The 25,611-nt window shown below is 43.5% G+C and overlaps 1 protein-coding gene across 1 annotated transcript in view; it reads left to right on the plus strand.

The window, feature by feature from the left end:
* The window catches only part of LOC122794985 (EGF-like and EMI domain-containing protein 1), a 766,388-nt gene that overhangs the window by 368,581 nt on the left and 372,196 nt on the right, over positions 1-25,611 (plus strand). Inside the window, exon 3 of the mRNA XM_044063575.1 lies at positions 19,372-19,481. Coding sequence (XP_043919510.1) covers positions 19,372-19,481 — 110 coding nt within the window. The remainder of the gene's footprint in view (positions 1-19,371; positions 19,482-25,611) is intronic.

The raw sequence follows: 25,611 nt of genomic DNA on the forward strand, positions 1-25,611 counted from the left end.
ACAGAATCTGCTGTTAAAAAAGGATAATTAGTAAGGCATATAAAATATTGCATGATAACTGTATGAATCAATCTGAGGAAGTTAGAAAGGATTGGGAAGAGATTGGATAAGCAATCTGCAAACAATAGGATGATATATGTGTATCTCTCAAATATGCAGAAAAGTTTAGAAAATTTAGGAATTTTGCTTGGAAGTGTTTGCATAGGTATTTTTATACCCCGAGCAGACTCCAAAGAATTTTTTCCTGAAGAAGATTGCAAATGTTGGAGGTGTGATAAGGAAGAATGAGGTAATTAGGAACATATTTTTGGGAGTGTAATGAGTTGGCAGACTTTAAAAATTCCCTACAAACTACTCTGTCAGAAATATCGGGTTAGCAAATTGATGTAACTAAGGAAATCATTTTTTGGAGCTGCTGTACAGGCTTGGAATTGCCTAGGCATAACAAGTCCTTGCTGAGATTAATTCTGGTGGCTGTCAAAAAAGTAATTACTAGAAAATGAAAATCAAATAAGTAGTGAATATCATAAAAAGAACTGGGAATGGGATCTTTAGAAAAGAGTAGGAGCATACATGGAAAACATGGGAATTGTGGGAACAATACATGCAGAATAATGTTTTAGAGGAGGAATGAGGTTTAAGGAAAGGCAGAAAATTAATGAGTTTTGTAATGTTTGGTTGACAATGACTGTATAGAAGATTATATGTGATGTACAATGCTTGCAACTGAAAATAAGTCAATACGGTTTATTTTCATTCATATAAATGTATGATTGCTTATGTCATAAGTGATTCACTAAAGATGTTCCTTGCTTTAAAAAGTCATCAGTAACCCTGAAGTTCTTGACTTGGAGAACAGCATTCTTTATTGCTGTCGCCTCTGCCAGGATACCAAACCTTCAGGTATTAGTATGCAAAGAGCCTTATCTTGCATTTTACAAATAAAGAACATTTTTCAGTAACTCCTCATCTTTGCCTTAGGTGGTTACAGAAACATCCCTCAGCCAAGCTGTCCAGCTACTTGCCTTTTCCCTTATGCATCAGATCAGGGAAGAGAGAATCATGTACTCATTGGATATGTCACAGATCATTGTGGTATTACCTGAGTAGAACCAAAGCAAGCAGGAACTAAGAACAATTATTTGCTTCTTTTGCTGAGGGCAAGCTAGGGCTAACACTGCATAAACAGACTGCCTCCAAACGAATAACACATTGCATCTAGTTTTGTTGCAGAGTCAATGGGAAGTTTCTACAGGAAAGGATCAGAAGCCCCCCTACTAGGAGCATAGCCGCTACTACTGCATTCGTGAGAGGAGTTAGTGTTCAGGATGTCTTAGAAGCAGCCATGTGGTCCTTTGTTCACACTTTCGCAAAGAATTGCAGGTTGGATGTGGCCTCCTGAACAAGAGGCCAAGAGCAGGGTTTGCTTCTTCTGTCCTGAAAGGCATGAGCTCCTCCTCTTCTATGTGATAATGTACCTCGCTTCTCCCTGCAGTGGTGTAAGCAGCTCTGGGAATCTGCCTTTTACAGTGATGACAATAACACTGATCCACATGAAGGAGCTAGTAGAGTTGTGTAGGTAAGCAACTTTCCTTAGTAGTAGATGATTGAATGTGATCACTGTTGCACTTCTATTTTCCCTCCTTCCCCTGTCTTGTGTGTGTAGTTAGGGCTGGAGTTTGTGCTAACTTCCCTTTCCACTCTAGTCATTTTTGGTTGTATTCTCCCTTGACCTTCTCTTCTTCTTCATGTGCAGGTCACCAACAGGGGCAAAATTCATTAGATTTCAGACTACTGCCCCTAGGGCTTCAGGTGCTTAGCAGGGCTGGCTGATTGGACCGATTAGACACAATAGGGCTCCAACCCTAAGAGGGCACCGCTGTTTCCAGCATTGGAGCTAATAAGGCCTTCACTTTGAAGGCATTACAAATAAATAAATCTCCCAGCCTTTCAGGAGTTAAAGAACATACAAGAGTACAAAAGCATCATTCCCCACCTACACATCTTGGAACTTGGCCAGAGAGAGAGAGACTGACACTTTTTCTGCCAATCATTGAGACTTCCCAGTCACAGAAAAATGTTAGTCTTTTCATCCTTGAGGAAGCTGAAAATGGCAGATTTGAGAATGCAGTCTTTTCCCTGAACGTATAGTGCAGTACTCAGATATGGTATCAAGGAAGTTGTTAGAAAGCAGAGACATCTGAGAAGCTGGTACCAGTCTTCATTTTTCAGAAATACCTGTAGTTTTTGTGTGTGTATGTGATGGTTTTCTGGCAAGTTTTTGTGACTTGTAGTCATTAAATAATGTCAGGAATGTGACTTACAGACTTTGTGTTTGTCGCAAAATACTTGTTAATTCAAAGCTCATTATTCAAGTATATAAGAACAATATTTAAAATCTATTTCTTTTTTTGTTTTTTTGTCCCTGATTCCTGAGCTAAATTAAGAGAACAGAGGGGAGTTACAGTGGATTTTTTTCTCTCATATTTGTGGTCTATTCCTCATTGTTGCTTTCTGTTAAAGTGTTGTGTGGATTGTAGTCACTAAATACTGACAAGCCTTTGAGTTTCAGACTTATACCCCATCAGAAAATGCTTGTTAATGCAAAACCTAAAATCGGTTCCTTATTTTGATTGCTTTGCCTCTTCTTTCAGTAACAGATTGGGAGAGCATGAAGGTGCAATGATTTCTACTGTATGGTATATTTTAATTTGCTGTTGTGAGAACTTTTAGGTCATTATTTATGTATTTGTTCATTCATTTGAGCATAAGCAACATCTGATGTGCATGTACAAGGTGCTGTAATTGATGGCTGTGTGTGTGTGTGTGTGTGTGTGTGTGTGTGTGTGTGTGCGTGCGTGCGTGTGTGTGTGTGTGTGTGTGTGTGTGTGTGTGTGTGTGTGTGTGTGTGCGTGTGTGTGTGTGTGTGTGTGTGTGTGTAAATATTTAATGTGAAGTTGTTCAAACTCGCCGTTCATTCTTGACTGATGGGTTCGGAGCCGATCCATCGGCTCCGGTATGGCCATATGCAAAGCTCGACGACTTCCAGTAGCTCGAGGCCAAGCCTCTATCCCATGATGCACTGCGAATTACCCCAGATCTAGTTTGCCACGGCATTTGATCGGAGGTTCCAGTGCAAGCTCAGACCAGTACAATTTAAAAACGTTTATATTTAGCAGTTGGTTATATAATCTTTACTAAACTTTTGATAAATAAGTTAGATAGTTAGGTAGTTAGCCTTTATAGCTTCCTTAAAGCTCCCCTTCCCGTGTGTTGTTATTAATCTTTAAAATATCGGTCTTGTGTGTTTTGGCCTAGTTTTAATCTTTAAAATATCGGCCTCGTGTATTTTGGCCTAGTTTTTCTTAGTGTGTGCTTAAGTAGTTTTCTAGTGGCTATAAACAGCCTTTTTCTATTGTTGGCCTCGTGTGTTTTGGCCTTAGTTGCTGTAAAGAGTGTGTTGAAATATTCTAGTGTATATATGCACCTTTTTCTAGTTGTTTAAAATGTTTGGATTCTTTATCTCATGCTCGTTCTGTGTGTGTGTGTGTGTGTGTGTGTGTGTGTGTGTGTGTGTGTGTGTGTGTGTGTGTGTGTGTCTGTGTGTATATGTGTGTGTTTAGAGCCTAGTAGCTTTAATAATAACTGATCTGTGTGTTAAACTAGTTATGGCGGATGATAAGGATAAACATCCCAAGTCGAGTTTTAAAAAATGCCCTGACTGCAATCAGAAAATGTCAGTGACTGATGGACATGTTGTCTGTGGGTATTGTTTAGGGGCTGTCCACTTGCAAGAGTCTTGTACTATCTGCCATTCCTTTTCATCAAGAGTGTTGTTGAGAGGAAAAGGAGGTTAATAGACAGGAGTTTGCTTAAACACCCCTTTCAAGAGGCTTTGAGTGACCAGGATGTGGCCAGCAAATATTCCAAGTCCTCTAAATCTTCTGTGGAATCTAAGGACTCCAAGCATTCCAAGAAATCAAAAAAATCAGAGGATTCTGCGACATCAGCTCCACAGACCTTGGAGCTGACTGTCTTTTCCTTTCGGAGCCAGCCCACAGCTTTGGAGCCGGTATCTGAAGTGTCTCAGTCACCATTGCTTCAGTCGGCACCATCGGTGCATTCATCTAGGTCATCTGTCAGTCTATCGGATTTGGCTATGGATCGATTGGTGCAGAAGCTCATACAGGCACCAGGCCTTGCTAAATTGTTGCCCAAGCGGCTTCAGAGCTGAAGACCACTACTCCTGCTTCGACTACTCCTCCACTGAGCTGTACCGGCCTGTCAGGGCCAGGGGAAACAGACCTGTTGATCGTGGAGCCTTTGGAGCCAAGACCTGCTCCAGTGTCCTCAGCTCCATCCACTCTGATGTTCTCGGCGCCGACCGGTGACTCTAGGAGCCGACACTCTCCAGTCGGATCCAGGGAGGGTAGTCGGACCAACTTGTCGGTGCCGACTCTTCCTCTCTGGGCTTCGGCTCGGAACCCACGGCCTCGGTGCAGGAGGGTTTGATGGTTCCCTTGGATCCGTCGATTCCTTCCCATCGGAGCTGTGGTGCCTTCAAGGCCATGAGGAGAGCTTTGTCCCCCAAGACATCCTCAACTTCAGGCCTTGCTTCCTCATCCTTTAAAGTGCCTGTGTCTGCTTCTGCTTCCATCGTCCTGGCTAAGCGTAGAGACCCAGAGCCTCAGTTAGCCCCACAGGGTGCCCCCTGCTATTCTGAGACCTCCCCAGAGGCTCCCACTGAGGAGGTTCCCAGGAAGAGATTGTGCAAAAGGAGACACTTGGACTCTCCACAGGAGTCTTTAACATCTGACACTGACTTGAATGAGTCAGAAGGGTTGCCATGGTCAACCTCTGAGGATATCTCCTTTGCTGAGATACTTGAGATCCTTAGGCAGAGGGCTGATTGGCAGTCCAAAAGCCCTACTGAAGATGACTCAGTACTCCTGAAGGCTTTTGGGTCTCAACCTTCCACCTGTTGGGTGTCTCCGCCCTTTGATGAGCTCATGCAGTTGGTCTTTTGAAGGGCGTGGAAGTCACCGGAGTCCATGGAGCCTGTTCCTAGGAGGCCTAATAAGTTTATATCAGCCCCACCAGATAAAATCTTCTTAACCAAAGGAGTCCCTGTTGATGCCATGGTGGTAGCGGCGGCCACCAAAAAGGAAATATCTGAGACTTCCTCATCTGTCCATCCTCCTAATAGAGAGTCTATGATCATGGATAGATATGAAAATGAATGTTCAGTTCAGCGACTTTTGCTGTCCGTTCACTGAACTACTTAATCCATTTTACTAGGTTGCAGAAAGATCTCCTTAAGGAGTTGGGAGATACTCTGCAGGGTACAGTAGCTGCAGGGGCCTCTGACAAAGTTGCTGCCCAGCTTTCTACCCTAAATTCTATTGTCAAATCATCCATGCATCTCATATCCTATGCAGCTGATGGAACAAGTAGGGCAGCGGGTACAGGAATCTCCCTTAGAAGACATTCCTGGATGCGCTTGTGTTCCTTCATGAAGCCCTTTAAGTCATCCTTCGTGAACACCCCTTTTGATCCCTTTTTGGGCCTAAAGTGAAGGAAACGTTGACCATGTGTGAACAGGAGGGAAAGACTCTTTCTGCCATTGGAGTCCGTTTTTCCACCCCTACCTGGCCTTATCACAAAGGCCAAAGAGGAGGAAAAATGTGGATGTTCTTCATGTTTCACTGTTGCAGTCATCACATTTGGGTTGTCTGCTTGCAGTAGCCCTCAGTCGGCCTTATTAACAAAGTCTTGGGTCCTGCGTCAGTTGCTGTCCCTTCTTCCATGATGTTAGGTCGTCAGGGGTATAAAACATGCAGCCGATGCCATTACATCAGTCTTTCTTCCTGTGCGGTGCCCGAAGCAGAAGCAGTTTGCAAGTGCCGGTCGGCTGACTCCTGAAATTTTTGTTTTCGAGTTTCAGAACCGAAGTCTTCAACTAAAAGCTAAGTACACCGTTGGGGAAACATTTTCTTTCTCTAAAGCAATGTCAGTAAAAGTAAATAATTGCATTACTTGTGGAAAGCAAATACCTCATAAAGATTTTCATTCGTACTGTATTCCTTGCTTAGGCCCTGACCATTACGTACCTCGCTGTCGGTTTTGTGCCTTATTTAAACCAAGAACTATCCGTCATCGGTATATTTACACTTCTAAATATTTTGGTGCTCGGTTCAATTATCCTGATATGTCTTTGGTAAGCCATCTGACTACCGACATTCAGAAAAAACGCAAAGATAAAGACAGAGACAGGCCGACAAGGTCCAGAGCTGCCGACGACGCTTTTCCTAAGCCAGTCCCCAGTTCGCCGGTACTCAAGTGAGGTGCTTTTGCAGCCCCTGATACCTACTCTTTCAGATTTGCAAGCCTCTACTGAGACCCATTCGGAGTCCGGTATGCCGCGAGATGCTTCAACTGTGGAACCTGCGAATGTCTCTACCTTGTATGGGTCTGAAGCCGCTGTGCAGGCACTGGCTTCTGAGGGTGTATTCAGGCCTACTGACTTGCATATTAAACCGATGCCTTCTTCTTCTTCTTCAAGGCCTAGAACTCGATCCATGCCTAAAAATCTGATGCCCAGACCGCATGGTCAGGCCTCTATGCCTAAAAAACAAATGATAAGAATAGCTGAAGACTTTTCTACTTTAATCAGGGGAAGCCAGCCTTCCCCCTCTAAGAGACCTAGGACTGAGTTTGTTTATGATACTTCTGGCCAGGATTCTGAATTTTCTGTTTCCTCTGATGACCAGGATTTACCCTTATCTACCTATGAGGATTCTGATGCTGAGGACTCTATTCCCTCTGCTTCCCCTCCAGAGGATTTCTCTTTTGGTGAAACCTTGCATACTCTCAGATAGCATTTTCATTGGGAAAGTCAGGATTTCTCTGATTCTAAAAAGAGGCTTAGGGATTTCTTACTCCTGCCCCAGCACAGGCCTTTAGCCATACCTCCTGTACTAGACATTGTTGATGATGCCTTTTCGGAATCTAGCTTGGCCCCGACTTCTTACCTCCTGCTCCCAGAAAACCTGATAGATATTACAGGGTCCCTGACTCTCACAAGTTCATTTTTAAAAATCCTACTGCGGATCCTGAGACCATTTCACAGGGACCCAAGGGCATTAAAGCTACTACTGCCAAAAATCCTACACCCTCTGATAGAGACTCCAGAGCGCTGGATAGATGGGGCAAGAAGGTATACACTGTTGCAACTTTGGCCATTAGGGCCTTAAACTGCCAGTTTCATATGTTAAAGTATCAGCAGTATATTATTGGATTGCTTAAACAGAAAATGATGTTGATTCCTGATTGTGCTGAAAATAAGGATTTACAGGATTTACTGCATTCAGCTGAACACGTTGGAAAACATACTTTGCAATGTGTTTTTTATTCACTAGAGGCATCTTGCAGGGTTGCTGTAACTGGGTCTGTACCTAGAAGGCATGCTTAGCTTAAGGAGCAATGCTTGCCAGATCATGTTAAAGCGAAATTACTGGATGCTCCCTTAAAACAGGACCACCTGTTTGGCAACAAGGCAGAAGAAGTTTTTAAAAAAATGGAGGAAAAAGCTAAATCTATGCAAACCGTTAAAGATTTTTTACAAGTACAACCTCCAAGGTTTAGTAGGCATTGTCCTTCCAAATATTGGTCCTTTCCGGCCTCTTCCAGATCTTCTCAGTCCAACCCAGATCCAGCAGAGCTCCCAGGCTTCAGTCCCAGGGTATGCCCAGGACTAAGCAGTGGGGGGGTCTCCACTTCCAAATCTGGGAGTAATAAAATTCCCCCTATGGTAACCTGTCTCAATGACTTCTTTTTAAAACTTCCAAGCACCTCTCAACTGACTGCCCCTTTGGGGGGAAAGATTGCTCTTCATGCAAAGAACTGGTAACTCATTACCCAGGACAAATGGGTTTTAAATATAGTGTCCCAGGGATACAGATTTCTTTTCCACACGTTACCACGGGTGGCCAGATATACCCCCAAATTAGTGGGCAGAGGCCCAAAAGCAAGTACTCTCTCTCTTAAACATGGGAGCTATTCAACTGGTACCAAAAGAGGCAAAGGAACAAGGTTTTTACTCGAGAATTTTCCTGGTACCCAGAAAAGACAATTCATGGCATCCTATCCTGGACCTGTCTACTCTAAACACCTTTTTGGTGATTCCAAAATTCAAGATGCTGACTCTTCACCAGTTGCTCCCTATGCTAGGCAAAGACGCCTGGTTGGCAACACTAGATTTAAAGGAAGCATACCTTCACATCCCAATCAGGAAATCTTGCAGAAAATACCTACACTTCAAAGCAGGCTACACACACTATCAGTTCTCTGCACTGCCCTTTGGCTTATCTACTGCGCCCAGGGTATTCACAAAGTGTCTAGCTCCAGTCATTGCATTTTGCAGGCAAAGAAATATTCAAATATACCCATACCTGGACAATTGTCTATCTCAGGCAGAAAGCCAGGACATACTTTTGAATCATCTGGCCTTTGTACAAAGGGTGATAACTTGTCTGGGGTACACCATAAATGAAAAGAAATCACACCTGGTACCCTGTCAACAAATTATATTCCTGGGAGCAAGCTTGAAATGCAACTTCCCAAATGGCTTTCCTTACGCCAGAGAAACAAATTCATTTGACAACCTACTTCAAACACGTGGCCACCAAAACCCTGCTATGTGCAAGGCAAATACTTCAAGCTTTGAGGTTCATGGCCTCCTGCATTCTTCTAATTCCATGTGCAAGACTGCATATGAGGAAACTACAACGGTATCTAAAAAGCTTATGGTGTCAACATTCTCAGGATCTAGAAGCAATGATTCCTATCATACCTTGCCTATGCCTAGAGTTCCTTTGGTGGGCAGAGGCCTGCCACCAAAACAAGGGACTGCCATTCACACTACCCCCTGCCACCCATACCCTAACAACAGACACATCAGACTATGCATGGGGGGCTCATCTGGCAGGGAAGTGCATTCAGGGCCCAAGTCAAATGCACCTGCATATCAATCAAAAAGAAATGTTAGCTGTACAGAATGCTGTGACAGCCTTCAAGGACCACATTCTTCTAGGACAATTAATGGTAAAGACAGACAACACCACTGTTATGTGGTACATAAACAAGCAGTGGTACACATTCTTACCCCCTCTGCAGACTAGCCATGGCATTGAAAAACACAGCCCTGAGCTACCAAGTGCATCTACAAGCTCAGTTCCTGCCAAGAAAACTAAATACACTGGCAGATGAACTAAGCAGAAACCTCATGGACCCACACAAGTGGAAACTGGAACCAAGGATTTTCAACCTGTTGACAAGCAAATGGGAGAGCCCAGATATAGACCTGTTTGCCTCCCCCCAGAACTATCAATTGAATAAATTTTGCACAAGGATTCCCCACAAAGAAGTTTGGAAAGTGGATGCTCTGTCCTTCAGCTGGAAAAACCTATCAGTTTATGCCTTCCCTCCTCTGCCTCTGCTCTCCAAAGTACTAATAAAGATCAAACAAGACAAACCAAGGACAATTTTGATTCCACCAGACTGGCCACGCCAACACTGGTACCCCCTCTTGCGCAGTGTGTCACTGTTTGCCCCATGGCACCTGCCTCAGACTCCTACACTATTGTCTCAGCAGGAGAACCAGATTCTGCACATTCAGCTTCAAACACTGAACCTAGCAGCCTGGCTAATTACCTAATCTCTCCTTTACCATCCCTCAGTAAACCAGTGATGGATATAATTTTAGAGGCAAGGAGGCCTAGTACTAGAAAATCTTATGCTGAAAAATGGAAAATATTCTGTGCCTGGAACCAATCTCAAGGGATGAGCACAGCAGTGCCCAGTTTACCTCAGATTTTACAATACTTAACTGAGATGCTTCACAAGGGCCTGTCTTTCTCCTCCATCAAAATTCACGCCTCAGCCATTTCAGCTCATTATAACACAGAACCTCCCCTCTTCTCTCATCCACTCCTCAAGAAGTTCCTCAGAGGGGCCAAAAATTTATGAACATCCAGGAGAGCTCCAACTCCAGCCTGAGACCTTAACTTTGTATTGGAAAAACTCACTCTTCCTCCTTTCGAGCCAGCTGCTACTGCAGACTTAAAATTCCTTTCTGGGAAAACAGCTTTCCTTTTAGCAATCACTTCAACAAGAAGGGTATCTGAATTACAGGCCGTTATGGCAGTGGAGCCTTTCATCATCTTTCATACGGACAAGGTGTCCATCAGGACCAGTCCCTCCTTCATACCCAAGGTGGTATCCAGTGTGGCCCTTAATCAGTCCATTCATTTGCCAACCTTCTTTCCTAATCCACAGAACAAAGGCAACGGATACTGCACTCCTTAGATGTGCACAGACAACTTAGATTCTACTTGGACAGGACTAAACCTCAAAGGAAATCTGAACAACTGCTGGTGGCATTTACTGCAGGGGCAGAAGGGAAGGCTATTTCAAAGCAAACCATCTCCAAATGGATAGGCCATTGCATTCATTTCTGCTACAAGCACCATGGAAAACCTATCCGACAGGGGATCAGACCCCACTCAACCAGGGCTGCATCTACCTCTACTGCCTTTCTCAGAGGCGTCCGTACCAGGGACATCTTAGGAGCTGCTACCTGAAATTCTGTACATACTTTCACCAAGCATTACCATCTGCCAATTTTCTGTAAATCCAGAGCTGGCTTTGCCACTGCAGTCTTGCAGGGCCTTATAGTTGGTCCTAATGCTATCTAAATTTCTTCTCCCATTCTTAGCTTTGGGAATCTACCCAAATGTGATGACTGCAATAGTGAAACATGAAGAACATAGTACAGTTGTGTACACTTACCATAAGTGTAGATATTCAAGTGTATTCACTGTTGCAGTCCTGGTTACCCTCCCTCCAGCCCCCTTACTTTTTTGGCTGTACCTCTACCCTCCATTACTATGCTCAAAAGTTTTTTGGTGTATTTGCTTTTTTGTTGGAGGTATAACCTTGTATATTTATAGATTTAATTGCTTCGCATTAGGGGGGCACCTGACATCTGGGGCAAGAAAAACTGATGTAATGGCGTTGGCTGCATGGTTTATACCCCTGACGACCTGACGTCACGGAAGAAGGGACAGCAACCAATGTAGGACCCAGGAGTTTGTTAATCAGGCCAACTGAGGGCTACTGCAAGCAGATAACCCAAATGTGATGGCTGCAACAGTGAATACACTTGAACATCTACATTTATGATAAGTGAACACAACTGTAGTTTCCAGAAAGGCCAAGGAGCCTTTCAGGACACACATGGTGAACCCCCCTCCAGGGGCAGAGGAGGGGGTAATAGTGGAAGATGCCACCTTGTGGCAGAGGGGGTCCACAACATCAGGGTGACAAGAGATTACTTCTCTGGGCAACCCTACCAGCACTCCTGAAAGGAGGCCTGACTGTCCTGCTCTGGAGGCAGTCAGGGGTCGCTTATCTTTGTATCCAGATGCTTGGCAAGAAATAACAAAAGACAGCTGGGTACAAAATATCATTTCCAGAGGGTACTTCATACCATTCGCCACACCCCTCCATCCATAAGGAGAATCCCGGATTTTCCACCCAGTTATAGGGAACAAGCAACTATAGAGGTTTGAAGATTGCTAGAAAAAAAGAGTCATCCAGCCAGTCCCAGCAGACCAAACAGGATCCGGAACTTACTCAAGGTTCTTTTTGGTTCCGAAGAAGACAGGGGACTGGAGACCCTTTTTGGACCTCAGCAGACTCAACCAATATGTAAAGAAAGAGAAGTTCTGGATAGTCACGCTCCAGCCTATACCTCCCTTCTTAGGGAAAGACAATTGGATGTGCTTGATAGATCTCAAGGATGCATACTACCACATAAAGGTGGCCAGGCCATCCAGAGATCACCTGCGTTTCCGGCTGGGAGCCAATCATTTTCAGTTTTGAGCCCTGCCCTTTGGTCTCACTACAGCCCCCAGAGTATTCACCAAATGTATGTCAGTGGTCACGGCTCACCTGAGGCGTCTAGGATTCCAGGTGTTTCTGTACCTAGATGATTGGCTCCTTACCGCCATCACCAGGCATCAACTTATTCAGGCAAGGTGTACACACTGTCACTCTGCAACCATTTAGGCATTACAGTCAACTCAGAAAAGTCTGCCTTGTCACCATCGCAGCATATCATTTTTATCAGGGCAGAGCTAGATACCTCAACCACCACTCTAAGGCTACCAATCGAAAGAGTGTTTCTTCTTTGTCAGCATGTCAGCATATTGGTATCAAAAGACAGAGCACCAGCTTCAGAAGTTCTGAAAATATTGGGTTTGATGGCTGCAGCAATCCTAGCCATACCATTAGCAAGAATGCATATGCGAATACTTCAGTGGCTGTTGTTCACTCAGTGGTCTTACCAGGAACTTCCCATGGACCACACAATATTGATTATGAGCTCTTGCAAGAAAGATCTCCAGTGGTGGTTGACATCTCTTCATGTCACCATAGGATGTCCCTTTGTTCTACCTCCTCCAGTAGCCATTGTGACCACTGACGCTTCCCTGATAGGGTGTGGGGGGGCATTTTCAGGGAAAGACTGTCCAAGGCACATGGACAGATCAGGAGTCACACTTGCATATCAATGTTCTGGAGATGAGAGCAGTACTTTTGGCGTTGAAGTACTTCCAGGACTCTCTTCCCCTAGGAACGAATGCAATTCAGATAAACAATATGTCAGTAGTCTGGTACTTGAACAAGCAGGGGGCAACCAAATCTTACCCCCTTTGCCAAGAAGCCCTCAGAGTTTGGCAGTGGGCTGTTTCCACCCAGCGCTTTCTGTGGCAACGCATAGCCCGGGGAGATCTAATGTGATAGCAGACAAACTGAGCAGGGCAATCTTGTTGCCGCATGAGTGGTCCCTCAAGAAAAAGATTGCGGAGCAGATTTTCCACAGATGGCGACAGCCTTGCTGCAATCTCTTTGCCAGCCCGATCAATGCTAAATGCAGCAGCTATTTCTCCCTCATTCCCCCTCCGGGGGAGTCACCCAGAGATGCTCTTGTTCACGATTGGCCCTTGGGTCTCCTTTATGCTTTTCCTCCCTTTCCTCTCATACCCAAGGTTATTCAGAAAGCGAAATGACTGGGAAGCAAACTGATCCTCATTGCTCCTTACTGATCTCGTCAGGTATGGTTCCCTTTTTTCGGGCCTCTTCTCCTAGACGATCCTTGGATTCTGGATCCAGTACCAGATCTCTTGACACACATGTCAGGCTCGTTTCATCCCACTTTACACATCTTCAGTTTGACAGCTTGGCTGCTGCAGTTCCATCCCTAGTCCGGCTTCATGACTTCTAACCCTCTGTGACGCATATACTAACGTCCTTTCATAAACCCTCCACTAGGAGACTATATTCCAGCAAATGGAGGAGATTCTCTATCTGGCCTGAGAAAAAGAATGTTGACCCTTATACCGTCTCCATTCCGGTGGTTTTGGAGCTCCTGTCTGAGCTTTTCCACCAGGGATGTGTGGCTGCCACTATTAGGGTTCATTTGGCAGTGATTTATAATTTTCATTTAGGCATACAAGACTCTAATCTGATGTCACATAGGTTCATAGGTTCATACTAGGCTATCTGCCCTGGGGCATTTATAAGCCTAGCCCGATTGTGTTTGGCTTACGCCACCCCTTGATTTGAGTATACTGTGCCCTTTTTAAAGTTTAGTTTACTGTGCCTCTGTCTAATAGTGCCATGGAAGTAATCCCCGGGACAAACCTACGATCCCCCATCCACTCATCAAGATTCTTCTTGAAGAGAGTCAGTGAGGTGCTCTGCCTAACATGAATTGGAATTCTATTCCAGAGCGAAGGGAGCCTCTGGGTTATGAATCTGTCCCTCCAGCATGTTCTATTTATTTCTGTGCTGAGGTTCAAGTCCCTCGAGCGCGTGGCTCTAAGGGATTTAGATTTACTGAGGTGGAGCATGTCCATTAATTCTGGGTTGGACATAGCTTTATATGTCAGGCATAAATCGCCTCGAAGTAGGCGGTATGCAACTGAGTAGAGCTGGAGTTTTTTTAACCGAGCAGCATATGGCATCTGTTTGAGTCCCTTGATCCTCCTGGTGAGGTACTTTTGGGGTCTTTCTAATTGCTGCAGGTGTCGGGTAAGGTACATCCCAAAGGGGGCATTGTATTCTATGATGGGCCTGATGAGGGATGAATAAAAGGGCAGGATTACCTCTCTTGATCTAGATGTGAATCCTTTCATGATGAGGTGGGCTATGTAGAAGGTCTTTCTGACCACTTTGGCAATGTGGTTGTCAAAGGAGAGATTGCTATCAACTTGGGTCCCCAGATCCCTAATTACTTTCTTTGTACTTAATGGGTTACCACCTATGTGGTAATTTGTGGGCACATTGTTTTTGCCAAAGGGTATGACTATACACTTTTTGGCATTTAGCTTTAGACCATGGCTCTGGCACCAGTTATCCGTCTCTGCGAGACCTTTTTGAAGGATGTTTGTGTCAGCTGGAGAGTCGATTATGGCGCCCAGTTTGCAGTCATCTGCGAACTTGGTGAGCCATAGTCCTCCCACGTTGGCCTGTACCTCAGAAAAGTAAATAACGAACAAGAGAGGTCACAAGGCAGAACCTTGTGGGATGCCACTTGTGACCAGTTTCGAGTCTGACATGGCTCCAGCAACTCTGACTCTGTGGGTTCTGTCTTTGAGCCAGTTTGCGACCCATCTTATGACATAGGGGTTTATATTTAGGCTGGATAGCGTATCTATGATGCCCGAGTGGGGTATTGTGTCAAATGCCTCTGCGAGGTCCAGATAGGCTGTGTGGACTACCTTCCCTTCATCTATGGCCTTGGTGACTGTTTCGAAGAAGTCGACCAGGTTCAAAAGGCAGGATCTGCCCTTGACGAAGCCAAATTGGGTAGGATCTAGTGTCTGTAGGTCCCCAGTGTCTTTGTTTATGAGTTCCATGATGATCCTCTCCATAGCCTTGCAGACTAGGCTAGTCAGGCTTATGGGGCGATAGTTTCCAGGGTCCGCAGAGGCACCACCTTTGTGGAGTGGGACCACTGTTGCTGTACGCCATTCTTTGGGCACATATCCTGTAGTGAGGCTGAGATTGTACAGCAGTTTTACTTGAGGGATTAGTTCTTCTTGGAGTTCATGTAGGTCGCAACCCGGGACGGCATCTGGTCCCATGGAAGCAGTGTTTTTTTGCTTTGGAGAGGGCGGCCTTCATCTGAGCATCAGAGATGTTTGGGAGGCTGCACTCTACTGGGATAGATACTTGCTCTTTTGGGGGGAAGGGGGTGGAGAAGTTTGCACTGAACCTGTCTGCCAGGATATTGGCGATGTCTGTGGGTTCAGTGTATTTTTTCTCATTTAGAATCAACTCAGAACAAGTCTGGGAGTTGCATCCCAGGTTCCTAACATAACTGAAAAAAGCCTTATGATTGTCTTTAGTGTCCTGTGCAATCTTTCTCTCGAAGCTGGCCTTGGAGGATTTTATGAGAGATCTTAATTTTTTGCTAGTACTGATCAGAGATGCCTTCCCTTTTAGGGATTTTGCTCTATCATGTAGTAGCTTCCTCCTTCTGTTGTACAGTTTATTTATGGCTGGGGTCCACCAGACTGGACGCCTGCCTTTGGATGATTGGGTCTTGATTTTGTCTGGGATAGCATGATCCATGCATTCCTGGAGATGTCCATATAATGCGTTTGTATAGGATTCTGCAGTTTGGGCCGTAGTTTCCACTGGCCCTGGGTACTTGAAGGATTCCACTTCAGTTTTGAGAAGTGTGAAGTTCGCTTTTGAGAAGTTTTTCACTGTGGTTTTCTGGGCTGGGGGTGGGGTCGGGATGTGGATATCCAGTGAAATTAATTTATGGTCTGATCTTACCAATGAGGGATATACTTCTGGTGTGGAGTATAGAGTCCCCATGTTGGTAATGATCAGGTCTAGTATGTTTTCCCCTCTTGTGGGAGTGGTGACTAGTTGTTCCATAGCATTTGAGTTTATAAATTCCAGGAACCTTTGGGCTAAGGTGCTGGGGCTTGAGTAATGCTCCCAGTCTATGTTTGGGTAGTTGAAGTCGCCCAATATAATGGTGTTCGGAGAGATCTTCATGTTCTCCAATGTTTTCAGGAAAGCCGAGTGGGATTCCTGACTTTGAGAGGGTGGTCTGTAGGATGCTATAAACTGAAAAGCAGTCTTGCCCACTGTCAGTTGCACATGGATGGTCTCCGATACTTCGTGCAATGCCACTAACTTGGAGGTGTGGATATCCTTGATAAATATGGAAACTTCCCCTGCTTTTGTGGTTCAGTCCGGGTTTTGGGGCCGAAAAGCATGATATGAGGTATAACCTGGTAGTGCTGGGGTGCTCTCTGGAGCCTTGAACCAGGTTTCTGTCACTGCACAGATATCGATGTTCTCCATACTGAGGAGAGCTTCGAGTGCATGCATCTTGAGGTTAAGACTTCTGGCATTTAGCAGCATTACCCTTAGTTTCTTGTTCCTTGTGCTGTCTATGGAGGTGGGTTTGACTTTTGAGCCTTGCCTAAAAAAGGCACTATGGGGGTGGCAAGAGCCTTTGCCAATATCCGGAAGCCCAGAGGTGACAGGTGCAAGCCGTCCTTAGCGAAGCAACGTGGCTTGTCGGGCATGTCATCCCAGGCTGACAGACACTGGATCCCCTTTGAATGACACCAAAATTTTAGCCAGTTGTTAAAATCGATCATTTTGTCTTTATACTGTGGCATCATTCTAGGTGAGGGCAAGATGATGCTCAAGGTGAGGGTCATACCGGCCTGGGCTACATGATCAGAGAGCACCTCTATGTCTCTTTTCATGTAGTCGAGGGAGGTACGTCTCAGGTTATTCACGCCAGCATGTACAATGACTGAGTCATATTTGTATTTGCTTTGGAGTGACCTGAGTGCTTGCGTTATGTGGCAGATTCTAGCGCCCGACAGGCAGCTCACGGTGACCTTCTCTTTATTCAGCCTGGTGAGCGGGACGTCAGTGTGTCTGACAATAGAGTCACCTATTACAAGAGTATCAGGTGTGTTATTCAGCCTTAAGGGCTGTGACTGCTTGGCACACTGCCTGTGTGCTATGTGTTGTACCCGTTTTGTTTTGGGGTAGCGTTTGCTTGGATGTCTGCTTTGGAGGTCTCTGTTGCTTAGGTAGATTTTTATTTAGAGCCTCTGAGTATGTTTTTGTGTTTTTATGTGTTTGGTTCGCTGTTGTGGTGGGACTATGTGATACTGGAATTGTGTTGTGTGAGGTTACCTTCTCCTCCTGACTGGTTACACCAGTTTTGAGATGAGAGAGCTCAGCCTCCAGTTTGACTATATGGTTGCATCTCTCACATATATTTGAACCTGTTTGGAGGAGGAGAGGGTTGTCCGTGTACATGAGACAGTTGTAACATTGCCTCAAAATTCCCAGATTCACCAGCTGGACTGGAGAGGAAACCATTGACTGACCTTTGGACATGCTAGAGTAATATAGGGAACTGAATTAAAACGGACCAATAGGGGACAAGGTAATCGTAGAGAGTATAAGAGTATAAGAGTAAGTAGTGCTTTATAGGCTGTGCAAAACCTTCCTCAAAGGTGCCACTTTATTAAGACCCCCATTTCAAGAACCTGTTGCTTCATGGGATTTAAATTTTGTGCTATCCAAATTGACGTACCCATCCTTTGAGCCTTCTCATTCATCGCCTTTGAAATTTTTGTCTTGGTGGCTATCACATCTGCCAGATGGGTGTCAGAGTTCAAGCATTATCTGTAAAACCCCCTTATCTGATTTTTCACAAAGACAGAGTATCTCTTCGTACTAATCCTTCCTTTATCCCCAAGGTCTGTTCCCATAACACTTTGAACTAGTCCATAGAACTTCCAGTGTTCTTTCCAAACCACTGCAACGCAGCAGAATACAGGTTTCATCAGTTGGATGTCCATAGGCAATTACGTTTTTATTTGTACAGGATGAAGGAATTCAGGAAATCAGATCAATTATTTATTTCCTTCTCCGAATCCAGGTCAGGTTTACCAGTTTCTAAAGTGACCCACTCAAATTGGATTTCTAGCTGTATAGCTTACATTTAATTACATTTACACCTCTGAGGGTAGACCTTTACCTTTCAAAATCAAGGCTCATTCTACTAGATCTCAGTCTACCTCTGCAGCCTTTCAGGCCAGGGTCCCACTTGATAATATTTGTGCAGCAGCAGCTTGGGCTACCCCTTACACATTTATTACTCATTACAAATCGGATCTAACCTCCAGGGGTTGAGCATCCTTTGGTTCCATGGTACTCATGAGTAATTTTCCTTGAGCCACCCATACCCGGTATGTGAAGATGCCTGAGGTAAAGAGACATCAGCCTTACCATGGAGAAAGGATGCCCCGCTCTGAAAATCCTACAGTGATGATTGTAACAGTGATCACTCTTGAACATCTGCTACAGTAAGCTGTCCATACAAGTGTACTTTATATGTATGCCTATAATTGACATGGATTTTAATTGCAACTTCTGTCTTTGTGTTTTGGTATTTTGTTTTGGCAGGCTAGAAGGATATCACTGCCCGTGGCTGTGCTGAATTATTGGTATGTTTGTATGTATCTCTCATCATAGCCATACTCCTTATTTAAACTGTAAATTATCTTTCATCAAGAGGAGTATGTAATTATGCCTCTTACTCTATGTTCCCTGTTTAAAGTGTCCATTGCTTAATGAAGTCAGTGTAGGTAGCTGTCAAAATGTATGCCAAGTTATCAACCTAGGTGACTATCCTATGACTTAAGTTTTGGCTGCAAAGGGTGTTTGGACCAGCCCACCAACCTGGTTAACAATAAATAGAATATGTTGCAACACTGCTGTGCCATTAATTATTCTTCGTATGTTATTATAAACATGACTGATATGCTCTTAAAATGGAGCTAATGGATTTACATACTTTCAGCATCACATTTACATTTATTGTATGCAATTCTTTTGTTTGCTGTGTGATCATACTTCATACATGGATCAAATTAGTTCTTACTAGTTAGGCACAAAGTAAGGATCAGAGGTGTATTATGGACAAAAAGAGTTTTATGGACAGAAATTATTAGTAAAGGAGACATAAACTAGTTTAGCCCCACATTTTATGTCTACAGTGCCACCAGTAAATAAAATGTTGAGGCAAATGCAGCTATTAGGTATATGCAGTACAGGTCTGGAGCACAGAACACTCAAAATGTGTAGGCAAAACCCAGTATAGACTCCAACTTTTAACTGTGATTCTGACTTGTAAATTTATTTGAATTCTGTGCTGTAATGGGCTTTCTTTGTGCTTCTGATTTCTTTCAGGACATCATACTACACTACATACAAACATGTATACAGTACAGAGTACCAGACCGTTTTCAAGTGCTGCCCAGGGTGGTCTCAACTTAGTGGCGAGACAGGTTGTCTTTCGCGTAAGTTCCTTTTTGTTTTATGTTGTGAAACAATTAACTATCTGATGATTAATGCCACTGCACAGCTTGATTATTTAAAACTTTGCCTGTTGTGCTGTATACAGGCATGTTATCAGTTCAGGTTCAGCATTTTAGACTTAGATGAAGGTGTTATAAGTTAAGATACTCTTTCAGGTGCTGTAATGGTATAATGAGGTTTTTATGCGGTTTTCCTCCTCCTCCTTCTCCCATGATAGTAGCCTGTTGTCAAAATTAGATTCTGATCAGTCAGAAAACCACTTAGAAAGGAAAGGTTCACTTGCCTGCAGCAAATTTCTCATGCTACTGAGAAAATGAAGCATTATATGATGTTTGCTTAATACCTAAAAGTAGATGGATGTTGTAACATGCATCTAATCTTGCAAGCAAAATTAGAATCAGAATTCATATGTTGCACTGGCACCCTGATAGTATTCTTAGGGAGGTAATGGGAGTGTGTTGAGTATAACAAAGTCCTCTGTCAAACCATCATTTTCCTAGGTAATTCTGGGTAGGGGAATTTTTTTGTCACTGTTCTATGAAAGCAAAAGTATTTGGAGAATTTAAGTCTATGGGATGAACGTAAGCATAATGCTGCATCTCTGGATTTAATGTCCTCAAACTTCAATTGCATAGTGCATGATTCTGAAACACATGATTTAGTCAGACAGTGCTTCATTTATTGAAGTGGCAGCATTTACTGAAGAGTTAGAGACTGCACATTTTTTTTATAACCTTTTGCTATCTTACCCGTGACCATAATCATAATTCTATACTGTATGTACTGTAAATAATTGTAAATAGTTTATAATAGAGTTAACTTTATACTCAAGGATTCAGAAAGAATCCTAGCACTTGTATTAAGGGCTGCAGTAAAAAGGCCCTATTTCTACTCTGCAGTACTATCAGATTCAGAGACACATTAGCCGCAATGAGGAAAGACCTCATTACTGACTAATTTGCATGTCTCTGAATCACAATTAAATACCATGAGTGCTGATCAGCACTTCCTGTAGTAGTTACCACTGGCGGCTGATGCATCTTGTTAGTACAGGCACCACCCATTCAGTTTCTCACACACATACACACACTAAAACACAGAACACCACATACTCCTTACCTGTCCTTATGTTGTCATAAAGTCTTTAATGTCTCCTTTTTTCTGCTTTGGTAAATCATGGAATTTTTGCAGTTAGCCGTTAATGCCAGAGAATAGTTTCACAGTTCATGTCCTTCAGTAAGTGCATGCTAGTGCAAAAACTGTTATTCAGGTTTGTCAGATGAATAATTAAAATCCTTCCCGGATTGTAGGTCTTTGTCCCAGCATTACTTTTGGCTTTGTCTAACTTTCTTGTGCTATGGGGTTGTTCTCTGAATAATGCTCAAGTTCCTCATTATATGTTAAACCTTGCCTTTACTAACATAACTAGCACTATGGGTTAATGTAGAAGTTTCCAGTTTCAAATTGCAAGCTTGCAGGATTTAAAGCTGTTTCTCATTTGTAATTTATTTTTTCCCCCAAGTCACATTTATTATTCTCATTACATCCCTGGTACTAAGTAGTGTCATAGAGGATTAATATTTTCTATGGCAGGTGGGAGGGTACAGGGTTAGAATTCTTGTTAGTGCCTTTAAAACAAATTATTTATAGTATCACTAGTGCCTAGTTGCTCCCCACTTCATGTGTTTTTTTTCTAATTAAATGCTTTTTACGCCATGCTATACTGAGTATCCCTTGTGTCTAGTGTTCATCCCAACCTACAGTATATGTAAGTGCCATTAAGGAAACTGTAATTCCTGGTGGGTAGTGTTCCCTCCATCCCACTTCTTCAGACTTATCCTCGGTGACTTGTGGTTCCTCAGACCCACATTCTTAGAATTATTACCTGGTGTCTAATGGTTCCCTCCTTGACCAATGTCAGGTTTAAGTGCCGCTAAAGCACGAAATGAAAATGTTATTCCCTGGTGTCTAGTGGTTCCTCTGTCCTTAAGTGCTGTTAAGGCATGATAATCTAAAGTCATCTAGGTGGCTTCTAGTCTCCCCGACCCAATGTTGCAGGCTTTGCACACACACACCTACCCTCTCACTAACCCCCTCCTATTGCAGTCTGCCGAGTAGACACACACACACACACACACACACACACACACACACACACACACACACACACACACACACACACATGCACACGTACACAAACAGTCACACATTCAGCCCATCACATGCACACATCCACATAAGACTACCTGGCCTCTAAATTCCCCAACACTTACCTCTATCTTGATGAACAAATATGGAATTTTGGCCTTGTTTATTACAGCGAGCAGCCAGGAACAACCATGCTAATTTAAGCAGCTGAATAAATGCTTTACCAAAGGTAATTCTTGGGGAGAACACATGACTAATTAGCATATGTTTCCCTTGGAATGCCTCATTACCATCTAGCATGGCTGCAATACAGCCCAATGTGGAGCTGCACATGAGCAAAAGCACTGCAGTAGGGCTGTCTCTGAATAAAAAAAAAGTACCACGAGGTAATTTGGCCCCATTATAGTTTTCTATATGCTAGTAGTCTCTTATTGCTAGTACTGCAGACAAAACAGGCTAATATAGGAATGATTTGTGGACTATAAATTGGTAATGTATGATATGAAAGCTTGCACAGAATGTGAAACACCATCAATCTGCATCATAACTATAAAGATACAGAAACCATCTAAAAGTAATTTATTATTCAGTTGTATATTTTAATCTTTTATACTATTCCTATATTGAAAATGCAACTGTTGTGATTGTTGTTATGACTCTATTACTATTTTTGTTTCTTTGTGTTGTACTAAAATCAATTCTGTTGTTCATGTCGTATGGCCAGGGTTGTAGCTAAAGAGTTAGTGAACCAGATCACTTACTGTCTTAAACAGTAAATAAATGAATACATATGTAAGTAAATACATTTAAGCATGAATAAATGAATAAATATTGATGTCCATTATAATATTTATTGTTACAGAGATTCAGATGTGTACTAGGCTATTGACCACTGAGGCATTTATAAGGCTAGCCATGCATCCCACATCTCTGACAAATTCTGGTACCCTTGGTAGAATAAGCAGGGACTTGAAAGATTAAACATTTACCAGCAGGTGCCTGAGAGATGAAACGTTTATAGGCTGCCTGTGTCCACTAGAGACACAAGTGTCAAACCAAGGGTGAATTTCCAGTTCTTCATCCAGTTATCCAAGTTACATTTGAATTGAGTTTGGAAGGAACTCTGCTTTACATGGACAGGGTGTCTTTTCCAGGGAAGGGTCAATCTCTGGAATAGATACCTGTCTCTTGAGCAGGATCTGTTTATATCACAGGCAAGGTTTAAGTCTTTAGAATGGATAATTCTGGTGCTGTTTGGTCTGTGGCTATGTAGGAGATCCATCACAAAAAGGGACCAATAATGCCTTGAATGGTAGGCATAGATTGCCCCTCAACAGCTAGTAGCAGACAGAACACAGTGATACAGTTTTGAGGCTGTGTGCCTAGGACATGTTATTTATACCCTGTATTCTTTCAGTGAGGAACCTCTGTGGATGTTCCAATTGTTGGATGTGCCTGGTTAGGTACATATCAAATGTGGCATTGTATTCAATGATGGGTCTGATGAGTGCCGAGTACAAAGGAATAATGACCTCCTTGGACCTAGATGCCATACCTTTGTTTATAAGTTGCATAAAGTAGACTGATTTGCACACTACAGTAGAGGGTCAAAGGCTGGATCACTGTCTGTGTGTGTCCCCAAGTCCCTGACTACTGGGTTGACTCTTAGGCATGTGCTGTCATCACTTCTGGGATTTTTGTCTACAGGAGTCCAACAGCAGCCAAACTTCCATGGCTTTACTGTCCCACTTCTGTAGTATTGTGAGGCCAACTGTAATGTAGAACAGTCATTAGCCTGCTGAAAGCAATAGCTGTTCCTCCAGTCATAGGTGTCTTGGAAGATACAGTCATCAGTGCAACACTATAGACAGACTCTTTTCCCTCCTGTACCAAGGATACCATGGTCTAGGATTCCCACAAGTTCATTAACACCTATTTGATGTGGAATGTTGTACCTCTTAGTGCCTACACACATCCTTGCATTCCAGAGCATTTTTTTAAATCAGCTTAAAAGCATAAAGTAATAAAGTATTTTCTACTGTAGACATCCCAGATTAACAATCTTAGTGTCATTTTATTAATAAATCCTTGTTCTTTCTAATCTTGCCTATTATAAGCTTGTAAGTCACCAAGTTAAAAAGTCAAACCCAAGAAAGGTCTGGATTCCATAAGGAGCTATGAGTGTTAACTGGAAGTATACTAAAAGGAGTCATAGGCTTGAGTGAGTTAACAGGAACTCTTGGATCCAGAAGTGGTGCCACTGGATTCCAAGAAGAGCTCCATTCAGGCACCCATCCCCAATTATAGGGAAAATAGGAATCCTGACCCTGTGGGAAGGAAGCTTGCATATCTGCCACTTGGTCTTCAGGGCTCTGAATTGCCAGGTGTGCATACCTAATTACCAAGAACCCAAGAATCTATCATGAACAACCTGAGGATTAGGACAGAGGAGATTAGGGATAAGCACTTGAAGCAGAAGATTTTTCACTTATGCAGTCTGAATTCCTAGCACTCCAGAAAGTATGGCTCCGCCCTGCTGTGGTGGATGCAGCATGCAGGGCAGTAGCTGCATGATCAATGATTTGGAGACATACCTGGCTGAGGATGCAGCCCTTGCTTGATCATTTGAAGCTTGAACAACTTCTTGCCCCCCCCCCACACACACAGACACACACACAGACAAGGACCTCCCCCTTGGATCCCCTGAGAAAGTGTTCAAAAGACTGGAGGAAAAGGGGAAAACATGCAGCCAATTCAGCATTTTTTTTCATTCCTAAACTGCAAAATTAAGCAAGAATTACCATTCAAAAATCCTGTTCCCTGTTCCCTAAGTAGGAGTAAGGCAAACTTCGGAAAGGAAAGAATGGTGAGCAAAGTATATGACCAGGTCTCTGAGATGCAAGCCAGTGAACCCAGGAGGGAACTGCTGTGATTCATTCAAGATGGTCCTTATGCCAAGAAAATTCAAACACTCCTTGCCATGCCTGTAAACTAGAACTCCCTCTCCCTTTTTGCAAATAAGGGCTGTCTGGGTCAGCTTGTAGCAGAGTGGGAGAAGATAACACAGGACCAGTGAGTCCTAAACATTCTGGGACAGAGCTACAAACTACAGATGTTCTTCGTGTTTCACTGTTCCAGTCATCACATTTGGGTTATCCCTGCCCGGTAACCCTCAGTTGCCCCGAGTACCAGAGGCTTAGTATTTCTGCTTCAGTTGCCGTCGCTCCAGGACTGACGTCAGGTCGTCATTGGTATAAAATAAGGCAGCCAACGATGCCATTACATCAGTCTTTCTTGCCGAGGAGCCCAAAGCAGAAGCAGTTTGCACAAGTGCCAGTCGGCCACTACCTGAGTATTTCATTTCCGAATTGAAGTTGAAGTCTTCTAAAGCTAAGTACCCTGTTGGGGATCCTTTTTTCTTGCTCTAACCGATGTCAGAAAAAGTTAACAATTGTCTCACCTGTGGAAAGCAAATATCACATTGAGAATTTCATTCTTACTGCGTCACTTGCTTAGGCCCAGACCACAACGTCCCCCGCTGTCGCTTTTGTGCTTTGTTCAATGCTAGAACTATAAGTCATCGGGCTAGCTATATATTTTCGCTCTCAGTCCTTGAATTTCGATATGGCTTTGGTAAGCCATCCGACAGAAGATCTTTCGAAAAAACATAAGGATAAAGACAGAAACAGACTGCACAAGTCCAAAACTGCCTACAATGCTTCTGTTAAGCTAGTCATCAGTTCTCCAGTCCTCAGTGAGGTGCTTTCACAGCCCCTGATGCCCAATTCTGTGGATTCGCAGTCTGCTACTGAAACCCTTTCGGAGTCTGGTATGCCGCAAAACTCTTCAGTGACTAAGGATCCTGCGGATGTCTCTACCTTGGATGTGTCTGGAGCCACTGAGCAGGCACCGGCTTCTGAAAAAGTACTTTGCACTACTGATTCTCGACACAGATCGAGGACT

Source organism: Protopterus annectens, chromosome 2.part1, assembly GCF_019279795.1.
Source record: "Protopterus annectens isolate FY-2018-M chromosome 2.part1, PAN1.0, whole genome shotgun sequence".
Classification (NCBI taxonomy): Eukaryota; Metazoa; Chordata; order Ceratodontiformes; family Protopteridae; genus Protopterus; species Protopterus annectens.